This window comes from Amblyraja radiata, chromosome 8 (assembly GCF_010909765.2).
Source record: "Amblyraja radiata isolate CabotCenter1 chromosome 8, sAmbRad1.1.pri, whole genome shotgun sequence".
NCBI classification, from domain to species: Eukaryota; Metazoa; Chordata; class Chondrichthyes; order Rajiformes; family Rajidae; genus Amblyraja; species Amblyraja radiata.
This window is the reverse complement of record NC_045963.1, coordinates 76,896,403-76,916,345: the sequence shown is the minus strand read 5'-3', so window position 1 is coordinate 76,916,345 and position 19,943 is coordinate 76,896,403. Positions and strand designations below refer to the sequence as shown.

General features: G+C 42.7%; 1 protein-coding gene across 6 annotated transcripts in view; it reads left to right on the top strand.

Annotated features, from left to right (window-relative positions):
* The window catches only part of tasp1 (taspase 1), a 104,095-nt gene that overhangs the window by 29,793 nt on the left and 54,359 nt on the right, over positions 1-19,943 (top strand). For 3 of the 6 annotated variants that reach the window (XM_033026280.1, XM_033026278.1, XM_033026277.1), the window contains exons 5-7: positions 1,013-1,097; positions 4,557-4,636; positions 7,815-7,921. In XM_033026280.1, the coding sequence (XP_032882171.1) occupies positions 1,013-1,097; positions 4,557-4,636; positions 7,815-7,921 (272 nt within the window). Of the gene's footprint in view, positions 1-1,012; positions 1,098-4,556; positions 4,637-7,814; positions 7,949-19,943 lie in introns of all 6 variants that reach the window. The other 3 variants (XM_033026279.1, XM_033026276.1, XM_033026275.1) reach the window with 1 other exon arrangement.

Here is a 19,943-nt window from a genome sequence, read left to right as displayed (position 1 = left end):
ACAGCAAGGTGGCGCAGCGGTAGAGTTGCTGCCTTACAGCGCCAGAGACCCGGGTTCGATCCTGACTACGAGTGTTTGTCGTACGGAGTTTTACCTTCTCCCCGTGACCTGCGTGGGTTTTCACAGAGATCTTCGGTTTCCGCCCACACATCCAAAGACGTACAGGTTGTAGGTAATTGGCTTGTTATAAATGTAAAATTGTCCCTAGTGTGTGTGTGTGTGTGTGTGTGTGTGTAGGATGGTGTTAATGTGCGGGGGATAGCAGGTCGATGCGGACACAGTGGGCAGAAGGGCCTGTTTCCTCGCTATATCTCGAAACCAAACTAAAAGTGTAGATGACCATTGTGTTTTTGAATGAGTGTTTTTGAAAGAATTTAACCTCAGCCCAATCACATTTCATGTAGTGCATGTAGGTATATCTATATGCAGGTCTAATGTGTAGGATGGAACTGCAGATGTTGGTTTACACCGGAGATAGACACAAAATGCTGGAGTTACTCAGCGGGACAGGCTGCAGAGTACCTCCAGTGAATGCTGCCTGTCCCGCTTGAGTTACTCCAGCTTTTTGTGGCTATCTTCTATATTCAGGTCCATGCTGCTTCATGTAATGTTGTGCATTGTCTATTTCTATTTACAACGTGAGGGGGAAAAAAAACCTGCTTTAAAGCTTTAAAATATCCGCAGGAACAAAGTGAGAATCAATCCAAAGATTTCTTTTGAAAATACTTCAATCAGCCAAAGTCCTTCAAGTAACAGAATGAGTGGATTCTGAAGTTAATTCTCAATCCATTGATACATTTTTAAGGGAAGTTGAAAAGCGTACCACATGAAGGAAGACATGCCAGAGTCGTAAAAGGTACCATATAAATGTCTGTTCCAGAGAACTTTATAGACAATTATGTATTTATGTAGCAGAGTGAAAAATGGACTTTGGCTAAGGTATTTTACAAAATAATGTGGTTCAAATTATTGTGAGGTCAAGTGCATTAAAAATATCCACTTTTACTTCTAGGGATCAAGAATCCGATCTTGGTTGCAAATAAACTATTAAGTGAAGCACAGAAGGGGAAGCTCTCTGCTGGCAGAATTCCTCCTTGGTAATGTTTTCACATTATTTATTTCACACATTTATTGTGTCTTAGGTATTCAATGCATGATCGCTTCTTGAAAACAGAATGTGTTTTTATGAGTGGAATAAGATTTTTTTTTTTTGCACAGTGATTCATGCTGTTTTATGCTTTTACACGAGTGTTGCAGTAAAACTCTTATCTCTATTTCTTTTGAAATCGCTCTTGCCAGTTTTGTTGTATTTGTGAAAAAGATTCACAGAAACTACATGTTATTTCCAGACAAAAACATTTTTAAGACATTTTTAATCCTACCCATTCCGGTCCAACTACAGTATAAGATAGTGGAGGTGTTTAAAGGGCCTGTCCCACTTGTGCGACATTTGCACGTCACGCAGGTGGCGTGCGAAGATTTTGTGAATCCCAAAATCCTGGGGCGCCGCGCGTAATGATGTTGCATAATCCTATGCGTTAATGATGTCACGTAAATGAAGCCCAAGTGGGACAGGCCCTTTAGTTTACAGCTGTGAAGCTCCTTTGTAATACCCTGATCAAATTGCACCCTAAGGTGGTTAATTTTGCAATCAAAATTGTTCTTGGCACAAGTGCAAATGAAAATTCCTTCCACCGCGATCCAGATGAAACTGGTGTGGGTCCACTTCATGCCAATAAGAATTTCTCTCTCTCTCAACAATAATATTTCTAGTCCTGTGTGTTATTGAGATCTCTGCCCGATAAATCTGGAGTGTAAGCATCTCGTGGCTCGAGTGTACACACTTACTTGCAACACTAAAAATGTACTGAAGGTGAGGAGAGGTATCAATCAAGAGGGACAATGGAGATGCAAATATTTTGAAGTGTTTTAGCAACCTGATGCCAATAATTAACTTTAATTAATTAAGGGAATTAACTAATTAATAGACAATAGATGCAGGAGTAGGTAGTTCAGCCCTTTGAGCCAGCACCGCCATTCAATGTGATCATGGCTGATCATCCACAATCAGTACCCCGTTCCTGCCTTCTCCCCATATCCCCTGACTCCTCTATCTTTAAGAGCTCTTTCAAACTATAATTTATTAAGGGAATTAAATTAATAAGGGAATTAAATTAATAAGGGAAAGAATAAAAGCCGATTAAATAACATTAACATTTTAGAAATATTATAAGAGGAGCTAGTATTAAAATTTTCTAAATATTATGTCTTCAACATTTAACAATAGCAACATTAAACTTAAGCATTTGCAAAGATTCCTTGAAAGCAATCATCTCAGGACATGAGACTATTAGAGCTTAATTTATTTTTTGGGCTTTCATTCTCAACCAATGTAGCAAAGTTGTGGAGTGTAGAATTACCTTTTAGTGCTTTAATGGTTTCTTTGTGAATGTAAAGCGAGCCAATCTTTAAAAAAATGTTTCAATGACACCAGATGTTGCCAAATGTAATTGCATCTGTGCAGAAAACTGTATAATTCCTAGTATGTCCACCCTGAAGCTTTCTGCCTTTCCAAATCTTTTCCCATTCTTAACTGTTCTTAAACCGACGTCTTTATTCCATCAAAAAACAATTTTCACGACTTTGTTAATACCTTGTCAAAGATGAGAAAGGAATGCCTGTTCATTCCCGGGATGGCGGGACTCATGCGGAGAGAATGGAGCGGCTGGGCTTGGACACTCTGGAGTTTAGAAGGATGAGAGGATATCTTATTGAAACATATAAGATTGTTACGGGTTTGGACACTCTAGAGGCTGGAAACATGTTCCCGATGTTGGGGGAGTCCAGAACCAGGGGCCACAGTTTAAGAATAAGGAGTAAGCCATTTAGAACGGAGACGAGGAAACATTTTTTCTCACAGTGTTGTGAGTCTGTGGAATTCTCTGCCTCAGAGGGCGGTGGAGGCCGGTTCTCTAGATACTTTCAATGGGGCTCTTGAAGATAGTGGAGTCTGGGGATATGGGGAAAAGGCAGGAACGGGGTACTGATTGGGGTTGATCAGCCATGATCACATTGAATGGCGGTGCTGGCTCGAAGGGCCGAATGGCCTACTCCTGCACCTATTGTCTATTTTCATTTTCATCAGATTTCTGAGAAAGACATGCTAACACATTTTTATTTTTGTAGTGCAGCATTCTAGTTTATTTAGTAAGACTTCAATCTTGTAAACTATGGTCAATTGTAGACAAAAATGCTGGAGAAACTCAGTGGGTGCAGCAGCATCTATGGAGCTAAGGAAATAGGCAACGTTTCGGGCTGAAACCCTTCTTCAGACCTTAAGAACTATAGTCAATAATGAGCTATGGTGTCAAATACTTGAATCTAGCTAAATGTATGTATAGTACATATATAGTATGTACATACTGCCCTGGGAAGATGGGGCTCGTCAGCCTGGGAAGGCAGTCCATCTAGGAGAGGGAAAACTCCGATTTAAAACCTCCACTGCCTTGTGGACATATCCAGTCATGGAAAAGGCTCCAGGAGCAAACCTCAAGAAAATCCGGAGTCGGAGCCCCTAAGGCAGTTTGCCATTGTCTACAACCTCGCTCTGGCAGCTCCTGCGACGGCGCTGGTGCCAAACTGTAACGGCCCTGCTGTTCCTTTGGATCGATCAGTGACGTGGAGAGGGGGGGACGTGATGCATGGGCAGCAGCCTGTCCTCCATATGACATCGCCCAGGCTTGCATCCGACCAGGATGCATCACCCATGGTCAGTCATGACCGAGGGGAGGCCTACTAGTAGTATGTATAGTAATGTATAATATTTATTTTGTGAATCCTTAATGCATGGATACTTTCCATGAGGGAATAACTTTGCTAAGGCTCATTGGGTGGAGCATAGACAAGTGGGCTGAAGTTACATTTCTGTAATTCGGCAGTGTAAACTCCCTAATCCCAAATCAATCTCTATTTTTACCTCCACCTCCACCCCCCACGATGAGATTACTCCTCTGTCTCTGGCATTTACTCTCTGCAGGAACTCCTTCTGCAGAAATGTTTAAGAAGGAACTTCAGATGCTGGAAAATCGAAGGTAGACATAAATGCTGGAGAAACTCAGCGGGTGTGGCAGCATCTATGGAGCGAAGGAAATAGGCAACGTTTCGGGCTGAAACCCGAAGGGTTTCGGCCCGAAACGTTGCCTATTTCCTTCGCTCCATAGATGCTGCCACACCCGCTGAGTTTCTCCAGCCTTTTTGTCCACCTCCTTCCTTAGATTATCCTTTCTCCCTCGTATTTCTATTTAAGAATAATTTTGGAACCCTTTTCAACTTGCTCATATTTGCATTTTCCATGATTTGAGGTGCACCCTTTAAAATAATTCACATATTTCTGGTGCTGTAGAAGTGAACATCGATTGTTATCTGCTTGCAAAGGGGAAGGGCGATATCTTTCCTGTCATCTCATATCTTTTATGTGCTGTGCGTGCTATTTGCATTAGATATTTATTTATTACTGGTTTTTCTTGAACTATCAATGAATTTCTCTTTTGCTTTAGTTTTTTAGTTGGAGAAGGGGCTCATAAATGGGCTGTGGATCATGGAATTGTACCATGTCCTCCTGACATCATGACAACAAGTAAGACGTTTTCAGCTTCTTCATTCTTCTGCAGTTACAGTTTACTTTTTGTCACGTGTGTCGAGGTACAGTGAAAACATAGAAAATAGGTCCAGGAGTAGGCCATTCGGCCCTTCGAGCCTGCACCGCCATTCAACATGATCATGGCTGACCAATCAACTCAGTATCCTGTACCTGCCTTCTCTCCATGCCCCCTGATCCCTTTCGCCACAAGGGCCACATCTAACTCCCTCTTAAATATAGCCAATGAACTGGCCTCAACTACCTTCTGTGGCAGAGAATTCCAGAGATTCACCACTCTCTGTGTGAAAAATGTTTTCCCCATCTCGGTCCTAAAGGAATTCCTCCTTGTCCTTAAACTGTGACCCCTTGTTCTGGACTTCCCCAACATCGGGAACAATCTTCCTGCATCTAGCCTGTCCAACCCCTTAAGAATTTTGTAAGTTTCTATAAGATTCCCCCTCAATCTTCTAAATTCTAGCGAGTACAAGCCGAGTCTATCCAGTCTTTCTTCATATGAAAGTCCTGACATCCCAGGAATCAGTCTGGTGTTGCGTGCTATCCGGTCAGCAGAAAGGCAATGCATGATTACAATCAAGCCTTTTAAAGTGCATAGATACATGATAAGGGAATAACGTTTAGTGTAAGGTAAAGTCAGCAAAGTCCGATCAAGGATAGTCCGAGGGTCACCAAAGAGGTAGATAGTAGTTCAGCACTGCTCTCTGGTTGTGGTAGGATGATTCAGTTGCCTGATAACAGCTGGGAAGGAACTGTCCCTGAATCTGGAGCAGATGACCAGAACTGTGTTTCCAGAAATATAAAATGTTTCACATTCAAGAAAGGAAAAAAATGTATTTATATTTGCTCTCGTTTTTGCATGGTGCAGTTGACAGCAAGAATTCCAAAATGTTTAGGAAGGAACTGCCTTAGTGGCTCTAGATAGGGCTCTTAAATATAGCGGAGTCAGGGGATATGGAGAGAAGGCAGGAACGGAGTACCAATTGGGGTTAATCAGCCATGATCACATTGAATGACGGTGCTGGCTCGAAGTGCCAAATGGCCTACTCCTGCACCTATTGTCTATAGTGCTGATCAGTACATACATGCCCATATTCAGCCCATAACCTTTCCTTTCCATGTTCCTGCCTAAATGTCTTTTAAATTATGTTATAGTACCGGCTTCAACTACCTCCTCAGCAGCTCGTTCCATATCCCCACTTCCCTCTGATAAAGCGGCCCCTTAGATTCCTATTAAATCTTGCCCTCTCACCTGAACGTATGACCTAGGGTCAAGAACTCCAAATTCCTGGGCGTGCACATCTCTGAAGATCTTTCCTGGTCCGAGAACACTAACGCAATTATCAAAAAAGCTCATCAGCGCCTCTACTTCCTGAGAAGATTACGGAGAGTCGGATTGTCAAGGAAGACTCTCTCTAACTTCTACAGGTGCACAGTCGAGAGCATACTGACCGGTTGCATTGTGGCTTGGTTCGGCAATTTGAGCGCCCTGGAGAGGAAAAGACTACAAAAAGTAGTAAACACTGCCCAGTCCATCATCGGCTCTGACCTCCCTTCCATCGAGGGAATTTATCGCAGTCGCTGCCTCAAAAAGGCTGGCAGTATCATCAAAGACCCACACCATCCTGGCCACACACTCATCTCCCTGCTACCTTCAGGTAGAAGATACAGGAGCCTGAAGACTGCAACAACCAGGTTCAGGAATAGCTACTTCCCCACAGCCATCAGGCTATTAAACCTGGCTCGGACAAAACTCTGATTATTAATAACCACTTTCTGTTGTTTGCACTTTACCAGTTTATTTATTCATGTGTGTATATATTTATATCATGGTATATGGACACATTTATCTGTTTTGTAGTAAATGCCTACTATTTTCTGTGTGATTAAGCAAAGCAAGAATTTCATTGTCCTATACAGGGACACATGACAATAAACTCACTTGAACTTGACCTCTGGTTCTTGATTATCCTGATTAAAAGACTATGTGCATACACCCTATTTATACCCGTCATGATTTTATACACCTCTACAAGATCACCACTGAGCCTCCAGCGCTCCAAGGCCATAAAACATCCGTGGTATTTTGGCTTTGTATTATATGGAGTACTGATGAATTATTAATGTTCTAAATCTGTGGGCACCATTATATCACAGTTCTGAGTTACAGGGAATATACACTCATAGTCATAGGGTCACACTTGCCTTTGTTACCACAATCCAATCCAATCCAACTTTATTTGTTAAGCACTTTAAAACAACCAATGTTGACCAAAGTGCTGTACAGAAGAATAAACAAGACATCATAAACAGACAACATAACAGCTCACATGAGGCACAAAAATTACATATGAAATACAACAATAAATTAAAAGACATAAAACATGAGTAAAAATAATAGCCACGCAATAAAAGCAATCAAAATAAGAAATTAAAGAGTGCTTTACATAGAAAAAAAATAATTAAGCTTCCGTACATCCATAGAAAAATTAAAATTAAGAAAAATGACACAACATATTGTATAATTCAACACAAACGTCCCCCCACAACAGAATAAAAAATTTCCACTGTGGGGAAAGGCATCAGAAAGTTCAGTCCTCTCCCTCTGTGATCACCCGAGGTCGGGTCCTATTTGTGGCCTCCGCAGCCAGTCCGATGTTTTCAGGCCCTCTTGCCAGAAAGCTGGAATGCCGGCATCGGGTGAACACTCCTCGGCGGCTTGGAAATGTCTGGAGCGGCCGCTTCCTCCCCGGAGACCGCGGCACCCGAAGTCTTCAGACCGCGCTGGTTGGAGCTCCGACTCTGGTGATCTCGAATCCCAGGCTCCACGGCACAAAAATGTACACAAAACATTACTTCCATTTAGCAGCCATTGATTTTTTTTAGGAGCAAGTTATTAGCATATTTAATCATTTGTGCATATGTTTACTACAAATAGTGGAGAAAAAAAGTGTTAACATTACTGGACCTTTCATTGGAAATATTAAAAGCTGCAGATAACATGTTTCAAATTGCTGAAAAAGACAATTAAGGTGTGATAAACCTGATTAATTGATATGAGTGGTCCCCAGTGCCTGATCTTCTGAGTATTTCCAGCTTTGATTATGTTATTTTGTTTTTTTAATACAAATAGCGTTTTTTTTTTTCCAATCCCTTTTAGAGTTCAGCTTATCTGCGTTTAGGAAAAACAGACGAAAACTGGAGCTTGCAGAGAAGGTGGAAACAGAAATGATTCAGACAAAGAAGAGAAGAGAAGTGACTGAAAACGTTAGTGTCTTTATTTTTACCCTAAGTGTAAGTAAGTAAGTAAGTTTATTGGCCAAGTATTCACATACAAGGAATTTACCTTGGTGCTCCGCCCACACGTGACAATATGACATACAGTGACAGTTACGAATGACTCGGAAAATACTAAACATTAATAATAATAAAACATTAATGTAACGAGAATAGTTTAAATTTTTAAATGAATCCTAAAACATGACGTAAAAGCATGCAGATCCTTTTTCAAGAATTTGGAGACAACTGATATAAACGCTTGTTCCACCAGTTAATTTTGTTTCCCCAATGGTCACTGTACTTTCTCTCGGGAAACATGGCACCAAATATTTATGACTAAGGGAAAATTATAAGTAGTTTCTTCTTTCATTTGTGTCTATAGTTTTGAAATTATATTGGAAGATGTGATAAAGAATGCAATTAATTTAATTCTTATCAGATAAAATAATTTCAGCACACTTAATGATTGGCGTTACTGGTTAATCTTTAGACCTATAACGGCACATCTTCTTCCCTTTTGTTGACATATTCATATCTATATTTGAGTTTTGTATTTATAAGTTCATAAGTGTTAGGAGCAGAACTAGGTCATTCGCCCCATCAAGTCCACTGTGCCTTGTATTTTAATAGAGGCTGGTGGAATCAAGGGATACGGGGAGAAGGCAGGCACGGGTTATTGATTGGGGACAATCAGCCATGATCAAAATGAATGGCGGTGCTGGCTCGAAGGGCCGGATGGCCTCCTGCACCTATTTTCTACGTTTCTATGTGCCATTCAATCGAGGCTGATCTATCTCTTCCTCCTAACCCCATTCTCCTGCCTTCTCCCCATAACCCCTGACACCCATACTATTTAATAAGTGTCTATAGCATTACACTTTCAAATAAGTGGTCAGTCATGGACGAAAAATTATTGTGACTAGCTCCAATAAACATGTCTAAATTTGTTAATGCTGATTGATTCGTATTTAGTCAACTATATTCACGAAGACTACTGCACATAGATGTTTGCACAAATACCAGAAACTATGAATCAAAAATGTAACTGGCATAAAATAACAATTTATATTATAATTCTTTTTCAGAACTAATCATAATCAAAACATTAAGAACATGTTATAAGATGGCTAAGACGTTTGGCATTCATTTGATCTGATGCCCCTTAGCCTCCAGAATCATTAATTGTACTTTAAAAACATTACATTTACCTACTCAGACTGCCAAAATCATAAATGATTATCCAAACTAGTTATAAATATTCTTGATTTTATCTTTGAAATTCTTGTAATATTTTGAATGCACGGGCCTAACCCTTTCACCCGGTGATGTTCTGTTAATTTGATTTGGGCTTTCTTTCAATACATTTGCCTGTGTCTCTTGGAAGAGAAGATTTTGTTTCTAGTTTGACTTTACGAACTCAAACACCAAAACATAGTTTAGAGACACAGCATAGAAAGAGGCCTAACAGCCACAAAGTCCACGCCGACCATCGATCACCCCTTCACACTAGTTCTATGTTATCCTACTTTTGCATCCACTCCCTACACATTCGGGGCAATTTACAGAGGCCAATCAACCTGCATATCCACGCAAACTCCACACGGACACAGCACCTGAGGTCAGGATCGAACCTGGATTTCTGGCGTCTATTGTCTATTGTCTATTCTTTGAAGATTGTGTTTGAATGGCCCAGGTTTACTCTTGACTGCGATACGTCATGTCAAAGTAGAAAGGGAGTCAAGAACCAGGGGCCACAGTTTAAGAATAAGGTGTAAGCCATTTAGAACGGAGATGAGGAAACAATTTTTCACCCAGAGAGTTGTGAGTCTGTCGAATTCTCTGCCTCAGAGGGTGGTGGAGGCCGGTTCTCTGGATACTTTCAAGAGAGAGCTAGATAGGGCTCTTAAAGATAGCGGAGTCAGGGGATATGGGGAGAAGGCAGGAACGGGGTACTGATTGTGGATGATCAGCCATGATCACATTGAATGGCGGTGCTGCCACGAAGGGCCGAATGGCCTACTCCTGCACCTAATGTCTATTGTCTATTGTTTGAAGATTGTGTTTGAATGGCCCAGGTTCACTCTTGACTGTGATATGTCATGTCAAAATAGAAAAGTCCTAATAGTAAAAATAGTTAATAAAACATAAAATGCTGCAGTAACTCAATGTTCAGGCAACATCTAAAGTAGAAATAGTGACACAGTTAACAAAAAATACTGTCCTCCAAGTGTTCCAAATGAATAGGCTTTGGGATCAGATGGCAAATCCTCAGAATAGAAGGATGGACCATTAAAATGGAGATGAGGAGGAATCTCTTTAGTCAGAGGATGGTGAATCTGTAGAATTCATAGTCACAGATGGCGGTGGAGGCCAAGGCATTGGGTATTTTTAAAGTGGATATTGAGTGATTCTTGAAGATAGACACAAAATGCTGGAGTAACTCAGCGGGACTGGCAGCATCGCTGGAGAGAAGGAATTGGTGACGTTTCGGGTCGTGACCCTTCAGACTGGCAGTCTATGTTACTCCTGCATTTTGTGTCTATCTTCGGTTTAAACCAGCATCTGCAGTTCCTTCATACACTTGATGGATTCTTGATCAGTAAGAGTCCCAAAGACTACGAGGGAAAGGCAGGAGAATCGGATTGAGAGGGAAAAATAGATCTGCCATGATCGAATGCCGGAGCAGAATCGATGGGCCGAACGGCCTAATTCTGCTCCGATGTCTTATGATCTGATGAAGTCTTCCACACAACTTCACCATTTGTCTACCCGCTCAATCCGAATGACAATTCCAGCAATGTTCGTGAAAAGATTTTGGATATATTCCAGGCCAGAAGAACACGAAAGAGCTGTCAGTCTTTTAAGTTCAAAGACACGTTGGTAGGGGATGTGTGGAATGCATGATAATGAGCTTGCCAGCTGTTAAACAGAATTTCCTGATGGCTTAAACAATGCATATTTTGAATTTCTCAGAACAAAAAAACCCTCTTGATATTTCAGCCAGTTAAGGTATATTGCCTTCATCTGTAAGCCTGTACTTTGATATTTTCATGAAATTGAAGTTATTCCAGTCCGATTGTCATGGTTTGGAATCCACCCATTATCCTTCAAAGGACCAGTAATTTGATTAGGGCCCAGAACCCGGCCCAGCTATAGATCAAAGGGCCAGCCTGCAACTTGCAGACAACTAGCCTTCAGTTTCCATTTGAAGCTTAATAAGGAGACACAAATTCCATTCTACGCTGGTTTCATTAGAAGTACCTGCTGTTTGTGCCATGTTTTGAGCACTTTTCCAAATCGTAGAATTTACCTATACCTCAGTAAATTATGGTTTCTCCTCGCAAAACGCAGGTCAGGAGTCTGTTTAGTGGAGCATTTTTGTTCAGTCCACTTGATCTTGGCCTTTCACTCTGACCTTTCTTCTCTTCACTGCACTGTCCCAGTGACACTGCGTTAAAGGCACCTGGACCAGAAGCAATTCCAAAAATAAAAGTGTGACAATATTTTCACTTATTGCTTTCAAGGCTGTATTGAGTTCAATAATATCAAAACGATTTTTTTTTATACCATACGTAATTTTTCTGCTGTTCCACTCTCCATCATGCCGCAATTACTTTTATTTTCAGTTCTTCATTTATCTGTATTTTACCTTGGGCTATCCTTACCTGCTTTAAATGTACCTGCTTTCAATCCAACTGGAGTGCTTCCCTATTGTCCTTTGCAACCAACACAGTGGCCCGCATTAAAGTTGCTACCTTACAGTGCCAGAGTCCCGGGTTCGATCCTGACTACAGGTGCTGTCCTTACAGAGTTTGCACATTCACCCTGTGACCATCCGGGTTTTCTCCAGGTGCTCCGGTTTCCTCCCACATTCTAAAGACGTGCACATTTGTAGGTTAATAGGCTTCTGTAAATTGCCCCTGGAGTGTAGGATTGAATTAGTGTGTGGGAAATTGTTGGTCGGTGTGGACTCAGTGGGCCGAATTGGCCTGTTTTCATGCTGTATCTTTAAACTTAAACAAAACCATCATCCTCCATTTCCTCGGCTTGTGTATAACCTTAAGACCTGTTAAACTTTAAGGGCGGCATGGTGGCGTAGCGGTAGACCTACTGCCTTGAAGAGCCAGAGGCTCGGGTTCGATCCCGACTACGGGTGCTTATCTGTGCAGAGTTCGTACGTTCTCCCCGTGACCTGCGTGGGTTTTCTCCGAGATCTTCGGTTTCCTTGCACACTCCAAAGACGTACAGGTTTGTAGGTTAATTGGCTTGGTGTAAATATGAAATTGTCCCTAGTGTATATAGGGGAGTGTTAATGTGCGGGGATCACAGGTGGTACGGACTCGGTGGGCCGAGAGGCCTGTTTCCATGCTGTATCTCTAAACTAAACTAAATTTTCCATCCTGATTAATGTTCATAAACCTGAAACACTATTTTTCTATGTAGAATATGCCTCAACTCCAGAGTACTTCTAGCCCTTTGTTTTTCCAGTTTAGCCATTCAGTTTACAGTTCAGTTTAATTCATGCAGAAACATAATTTGCCAAGTTCCAGAATATTGTTCTTTTAATAGTAAACTACCAGTTGATTTTATGGTTAACTTGGTGGCCTGAGACTGATGTGATGTGATGTACTTCGCAAGTCATTTTGAAATGATTTTACAAGAATTATCCCAGGAATGAGTAGGTTAACCGATGATGAGCGTTTGTCGGCACTGGGCCTGTACTCGCTGGAGTTTAGAAGAATGAGGGCGGACTGCATTGAAACATACTGAATAGTGAAAGGCTTCGATAGAGTGGCTGTGGAGAGGATGTTTCCACTAGTGGGAGAGCCTAGGACTAGAGGTCATAGCCACAGAATTAAAGGACGTTCTTTTAGGAAGGAGATGAGAAATTCCTTTAGTCAGAAGGTGGTGAATCTGTGGAATTATTTGCCACAGAAGACTGTGGAGGACGTCAGTGGATAGTTTTAAGGCAGGGATAGATAGATTCTTGAGTAGTACAAGTGTCAGAGGTTACGCGGAGAAGGCAGGAAAATGGGGTTATGAGAGTGAGATAGATCAGCCATGATTGAATGGCGGAGTACCACTTGATGGGTCGAATGGCCTAATTCTACTCCTATTCCATATGACCTTATGAAATTCTTCACCTGCTGAAAGTGACTCTGTAATCTGAAGGATAAATCCCCCACCAGTGGAAAACCGATGGTTTTAATACTTTGTGATACTTTAAACATAATTTGTTTTTGTATAAAGCGCTTGGACTTTCTTGATGGATGTTTAATCATTTTGCAGCGCTTTGCACCACATGATGAAAAATATATTCCTGTTCAATAAAAGGTCGATTCAAGTCAGGGGGATGTGATAAAAATAATGAATTAAGTTGAGGCATTCACCATGGGATGGATTAGCCATTTTTACTTCAGTTACTGCCTTGAAGGGCCGAATGGCCTACTCCTGCACCTATTGTCTATGTAATTCTTGACAGTGGCCTCTGCAGGCAAACTGTAGAGTAGCAAGCACAAACTTAATAGCACTGTCTCAACCATAGTATTGTCAAATCCCATGTGTTATTCCAAGTTTGCCCATGCAACAGTAAGATCAGTTGAGGGTACTGGAGAATGCTAATAGAAGAATCACTATTTCCAAAAGCAGGGAGCAAACGTACGGCATGGTGGTGCAGTGGTAGAATTGCTGCCTTTCAACGCCAGAGACCCGGGTTTGATCCTGACTACAGCAACTGTCTGTACAGAGTTTGTACGTTCTCCCTGTGGCTTTTCTCCTGGTGCTCCAGTTTCCCCCTACACTCCCAAAGGCTAAAGGTTTGTCGGTGAATTGGCTTCATGTAAAAAAATTGTCCCTAATGTGTCAGATGGTGTTAATGTATGATTGATGGTCGGCGCGGACTCGGTTGACCAAAGGAATTGTTTCCACGGTACCCGGACGAGAAGCCGAAGCCGAAAGTACATGACGCCGAAACGACATGAAGGCAAAATGTAAATAGATATGAAACACTTTCAAAACTCAATATTTTTAACCCTAACCCAAACCTTTCGGCTTCATGTCCGTTCGGCGTCATGGCTTTACGGCCTCATGTCCGTTGGGCAACTTGGCTTTGTCTTCTTGGCCTCGGTGTCCTGTCCGCACACGGTTTTCATGCTGTATCTCTAATGTAAAGTTAGATTAAGGGAATGAAGCCCTTTGGATATTCACACATTTTTTTCTAGTCTTCTTTGAGATCTCTCTCGTATGGAACTTAATGTAGACATTTTCAGATTTAAAAAAAAACAAACTAAGTAAGGATTTTTCCCATGCATTGACTTATGGTAGAATCATTAGTTTGTCGAGCAGATTGGACAAAGGTAGGGGGCGCTCTATTGAATTGTTTCAAAAGTCCAAAAGGCCTTCCCAGAGAGAGTAAGTTGGGTGCTTTGAGGTTTATTTTTGGGGAAACAAGCGAATTATATAATCCATACACATTCTTCTTCTTATCGAGTCCAAACACAAGATTAGAAGTTGTTCAGCCAGAGCTGAACACACTTCCCGGCATCTGCATATAATGGATGTTACATATGTCAGTGCATTGTGTTGTGAACCTTATTTCCAGTGGTAAATACTCAATCTTGTGTCGTAAGTAAGAAAGTGGTCGAGTTAGATAGAGCTGTTAGGGATAGTGGAGTTAAGGGATATGGAGAGAAGGCAGGAACAGGGTACTAATTGAATGGCGGTGCAGGCTCGATGGGCTGAATGGCCTACTCCTGCACCTATTGTCTATTGTCTTTTACCCATCAAAAAATACAAATTAAATATTTTAATTGATTGATATTGTTGCATATATCAGTAACAACCTGTGTGGTTAAGTGTGCAACCAGAACCAGGGGGCCAGGTTGCTGTTGGGAGTGTTGAAAATGCAGATGACCACTCAACCGACTGCCTATCAAGGAGCCCCCTCGCCTGTGTCCACCTCTTAGCTACCATGCTTTGTCCTGCCTCGCCTCCCTCAGTTTTCCTCCCGACCCAACCCGACAAAGTCAAAGTCAAATTTATTTGTCGCGTGCATCAACTAAGGCACAGTGAAATGAATGTGTGTGTGAGTGAGTGCGTGTGTGTGTGTACGTGTGTGAGTGCGTGTGTGTGTGTACGTGTGTGTGTGTGTTCCACTCTTGGCACTTTCCGTTCCACTTCCTGGTTTTTCAACGAGTGCTGCGAGCTTGACAGTCCCCGGCAGTCCGCTGAAAAATTGCCTAAGTGGGACAGGCCCCTTAACTCAGCGGGTCCGGCAGCATCTCTGGAGAAAAAGGATGGGTGACGTTTGAGGTCGGGACCCTTCTTCATCTGAAGGCCTGTGCCCTTTCTGTTTTGGCCGATGGTATTCTTATTGCCAGCATTTTTGTTTGAGTCGTGCATTACACTGTATTTAAACCCGTTAAAAATTATCAAGGGAAATACAAAAGGAAACTACAATTGTTAATTGCACTGATTTAGGCGACTTAATTTCCGAACAACACCTTTACGAGAGCAAGAAAGGTGCATAACCAGATCTGACTGAATAAACTTCTAAGATATGAGATTTGATGCAGCAGTGCCATCTCCTTCAGGGCTGAAGTTTACCCTGTGTTTATTGTTTTGGCATCGTCTCTTTTAGGCATGCATGTGCAAGAATTCAAGCTGGTAGTTACGATTTTTTAAAACTTAGTTTAGAGATACAGCGCGGAAACAGGCCCTTTGGAGTCCGCGCCCACCAGCGAACCCCGCACAGTAACACCATCCTACACACGAGTGACAATTTTCCCAAGCCAATGTACCCACAAACCTGCATGTCTTTGGAGTGTGGGAGGAAACCAGAGATTCCGGAGAAAACCCACGCAGGTCACGGGGAGAATGTACAAACTCCGTACAGACAGCACCCGTAGTCAGGATCGAACCCGGGTCTCTGGCGCTGTCAGGCAGCAACTGTACCGCTGCGCCACCACCATGCCGTGGAAGAATCAGCTTGCTTTCTGTGTGCACCAAGATTGCTTGGTAATGGGAGAAATTTGTGGATTTTAGGTATGATTGAGCTTTGCTCACCACAGCTCACCCATTGAGATGTGTACAGTTTATAACTTTAAAAGATTTATTAGCTTAAAAGATTACTGTTGTGTATTCTTTGAGGTCGAGTGCACATTTCCAGGCATTGAATTTCAGAAAGAAAGAACTGAAGAAGTACACCTTGTGTAAAGGTTACATTTAAATATTTTTAGTGAACGTAAATAGGAAACTGAAAGAAGCTTTGTCTCTAGTACTTATGAATGAAAGACCTGGAGTAAGTCTGCAGGTGAAACAGCTTTCCTGGAGAACATGGATAGGTGATGTTCTGAGTCAGGACTCTTCTTCAGACTGGAATCATAATCTATCCATGTTCTCCAAGGATGCTACTGGACCAGCTAGGTTACTCCAGCACTGTGTCTTTCATAAGTCATATGAGCAGAATTAGGCCATTCATCCAATCGAGTCTACTCCACCATTCATTCATGGCTGGTCTATCTTTCCCTGTCAACTCCATTCTCCTGCCTTCTCCCGATAACCTTTGACACCCGTACTAATTTGCCAATCGCCATTTTTAAAATGCCCATTGACGGCCACCACAGCCGTCTGTGGCAACAAATTCCACTTTCGCCACCCTCTGACAAAATAAATTCCTCCTCATCTCCTTTCTAAAGGTACGTCCTTTTATTCTGAGGCTGTGTATGGCCACTGGTCCTGGGCTCTCCCACTAGAAACATCCTCTCCATATCCATGCTATCCAGTCCTTTCACTATTTGGTAAACCAGCATCTTGTTTCTACATTCTGAATGCATTGGATTGTTTCTGAGATTACTAATGCATTATTTCCATTGTTTGCATCAGAACTACAGATTTTGCATCCTATTGATGTGATGTAACAGTATTTTTTGATGTATTATTAATCCTCCATTTTGGCGATATGGCTCATTCTGGTTTATGTTCGAATCAGTTACTACTGGGTACTATCATCCAAAAGTAGAAGGAGGGCCCTGACCCCAAAATGAATCTGTCCATTCCCACCACAGATGCTGCCCGACCAGTTGAGTTCCTCCAGCTCTTTGTGCTTTTTAGTTAATTTAGAGATACAGCGGCAAAACAGGCCCTTCGGCCCACCGAGTCCGCACCGACCAGCGATCCCCGCACACTAACACTATCCTACACACACTAAGGACAATTTACAATTACACCAAGCCAATTAACCTATAAACCTGCAAGTCTTTGGAGTGCGGGAGGAAGCCGGTGATCAAATGCAATTTACAGTGGCCAACCTGGGTACCAGCGTGGTGTATTTTGTGTTATGGGAGAAAGCCAGACCACCTGGAGGAAACCCCTGTGGTCACATGGAAAAACAGACTACATGCAGACAGCACTGATAGTCAAAATTCAAGCCACTGCTGCCCATAATAGTCCATTTTAAGCAAAGATGTGCTGAATGTGAAATTTACGATTACTAAAAAAATTATGCATTGGACAATTCTCCAATTAAGCTGATTTTTAGCAATGGGTTTGGATGGAATAAGTTTGATCTTTAACTAAAATGTAAATTTGTTTGTACAGAAACTACTTTTGCAACTCATTTGCGTACGTCAGAAATACTGTTACTCGCATAATGCTGTCGGAATCATTATGAAAATTCTGAGATATTAAAATGTACTTTATGCAGGATAAATTTTAAAAAAGAAAGGGGGTAGGGTATTGACATGGATAGAGAACTGGTTGGCAGGCAGGAAGCTATGAGTAGGAATTAACAGGTCTTTTTCAGAAAGGCAGACAGTGACTGGTGGGATGCCACAAAACACAGTGCTGGGACCCCAGTTGTTTACAATATATATTAACGATTTAGACAAAGGAATTACTGCAACATCTGCAAGTTTGCTGATGACACAAAGCTGGGTAGCAGTGTGTGCTGCGAGGAGCATGCTATGAGGCTGCAGGGTGACTTAGATAGGTTGGGTGAGTGGGCAGATGCATGGCAGATAAATGTGAGGTTATCCATTTGGTGGCAAGAACAAGAAGGCAGATTTTTATCTGAATGGTGTCAGATTAGGAAAAGGGGAGGTGCAACGAAACCTAGGTGTCCTTGTACATCAGTCACTGAAAGTAAGCATGCAGGTACAGCAGGCAGTGAAGAAAGCTAATGGCATATTTGCCTTCATAGCGAGAGGATTTGAGTGGAGGAGCAAGAAGGTCCTACTACAGTTGTACAGGGCCCTGGTGAGACCGCACCTGGAGTATTGTGTGCAGTTTTGGTCTCCTAATTTCAGGAAGGACATTCTTGCTGTTGAGGGAGTGCAGCGTAGGTTCACCAGGTTAATTCCCGGGATGGCGGAACTGTCATATGCTGAGAGAATGGATCGACTGGGCTTTTATTCACGGGAAGTTGGAGGGATGAGAGGGGATTTTATAGAAACATATATAATTCTTAAGGGATCGGACAGGCTAGATGCAGGAAAAATGTTCCTCATATTGTGGGAGTCCAGAATCAGGGGTCACTGTTTAAGAATAAGGGGTAGGCCATTTAGGACTGAAATGAGGGAAAACATTTTCAGCCAGAGAATTGTGTAAATGTGGAATTATCTGACACAGAAGGCAGTGGTTACTTGCAGTAAGCTTCTGGTATAAATGTCAATCCATTGTGAGTTTCTGCTCATTGCTTAGAAACGGAGTGCTTGTTTGTTTTCTCATCCTCTCTAGTGCATTATATATTTGCCATCTAGAAATGTACTGGCAGTGTCAACTCTTCATCGTCAATATATGAAATGTCTGTGAATGCAGTTTGCTCAACATCTATATAACATGCTTGAAAGATGATATTAAATGGAAGTACATTGAAGCCAAAAATAATTATCTGTCACAGCAACCTTCATATGCAGTGTCCTATTAACTATCCACTACCTCTTGAGTTACTGCAATTGCAATTATTTTTCTAGCCAGTAGATGGGGATGTTTGAGTTGGGCAGTTGACGATCTAACAGTATTTCTGTCTAAGCAATTACCGTACATTTTGCTATTGTCCCAAAGTAACAGATCACAATGGAAATAAATACAGAGATATTCCATCTACTGTTCATAATTCAGTATTCTAAGTATTTTTTTAATTAATTATTGAATTGAATTGAATTGAATTGAATACCTTTATTGTCATTCAGACCTTACGGTCTGAACGACATTTTGTGCCTGCAGTCATACATACAATCATACTATAATAAACAACAATAAACACAAATTAACATCCACCACAGTGTATCCTCCAAGCACCTCCTCACTGTGGTGGAGGCAAAAATCTTAGGGTTACTGTCTCTTCCCTCCTCTTCTCCCTCTGCGCTGAGGCGATTCCCCACCGGGCGATGGCACAAACAGTCCCGCGGCCCACCGAACCCCGCAAACGGGCCGGCTCAAACACCGCGTCCCGGGGTGGTCGAAGCTGCCGCCCTCCAGTCCAGCGGACACATCCGCTGGCCCACGGCTCAACCCAGGACTCAGGTCATAGCCGCCAGAACGCCGTCCCAGCCACCGGAGCACCGTTCCAGCCCCGAGCCGGATCGCCCTCACGTGAGTGCCGTTCCTCCCTTGAGCTGGGCCACTCCGACGGGAGTGCCGTTCCACCTCGGGCTGGGCCACTCCGACGGGAGTGCCGTTCCACCTCGGGCTGGGCCACTCCGACGGGAGTGCCGTTCCACCCTCGGGCTGGGCCACTCCGACGAGAGTGCCGTTCCACCCTCGGGCTGGGCTGCTCCGACGGGAGTGCCGTTCCACCCTCGGGCTGGGCCACTCCGACGGGAGCGTCACAGCCCCTCACGCGAGAGTCTCAGCCCCTCGTCAGGCCGCCCTCACGGGAGCGAGCCCAGGGCGAGTCCTGACAGGCTGCCTCCGGAGCCTCGAGGTCGCCAGCTCCGCCATTAGGCCACAGCGCAGACGGAGGCAGAGAAGGGGGATACGACAAAAAGTCGTATTCCCCCGAAGGGAGAGA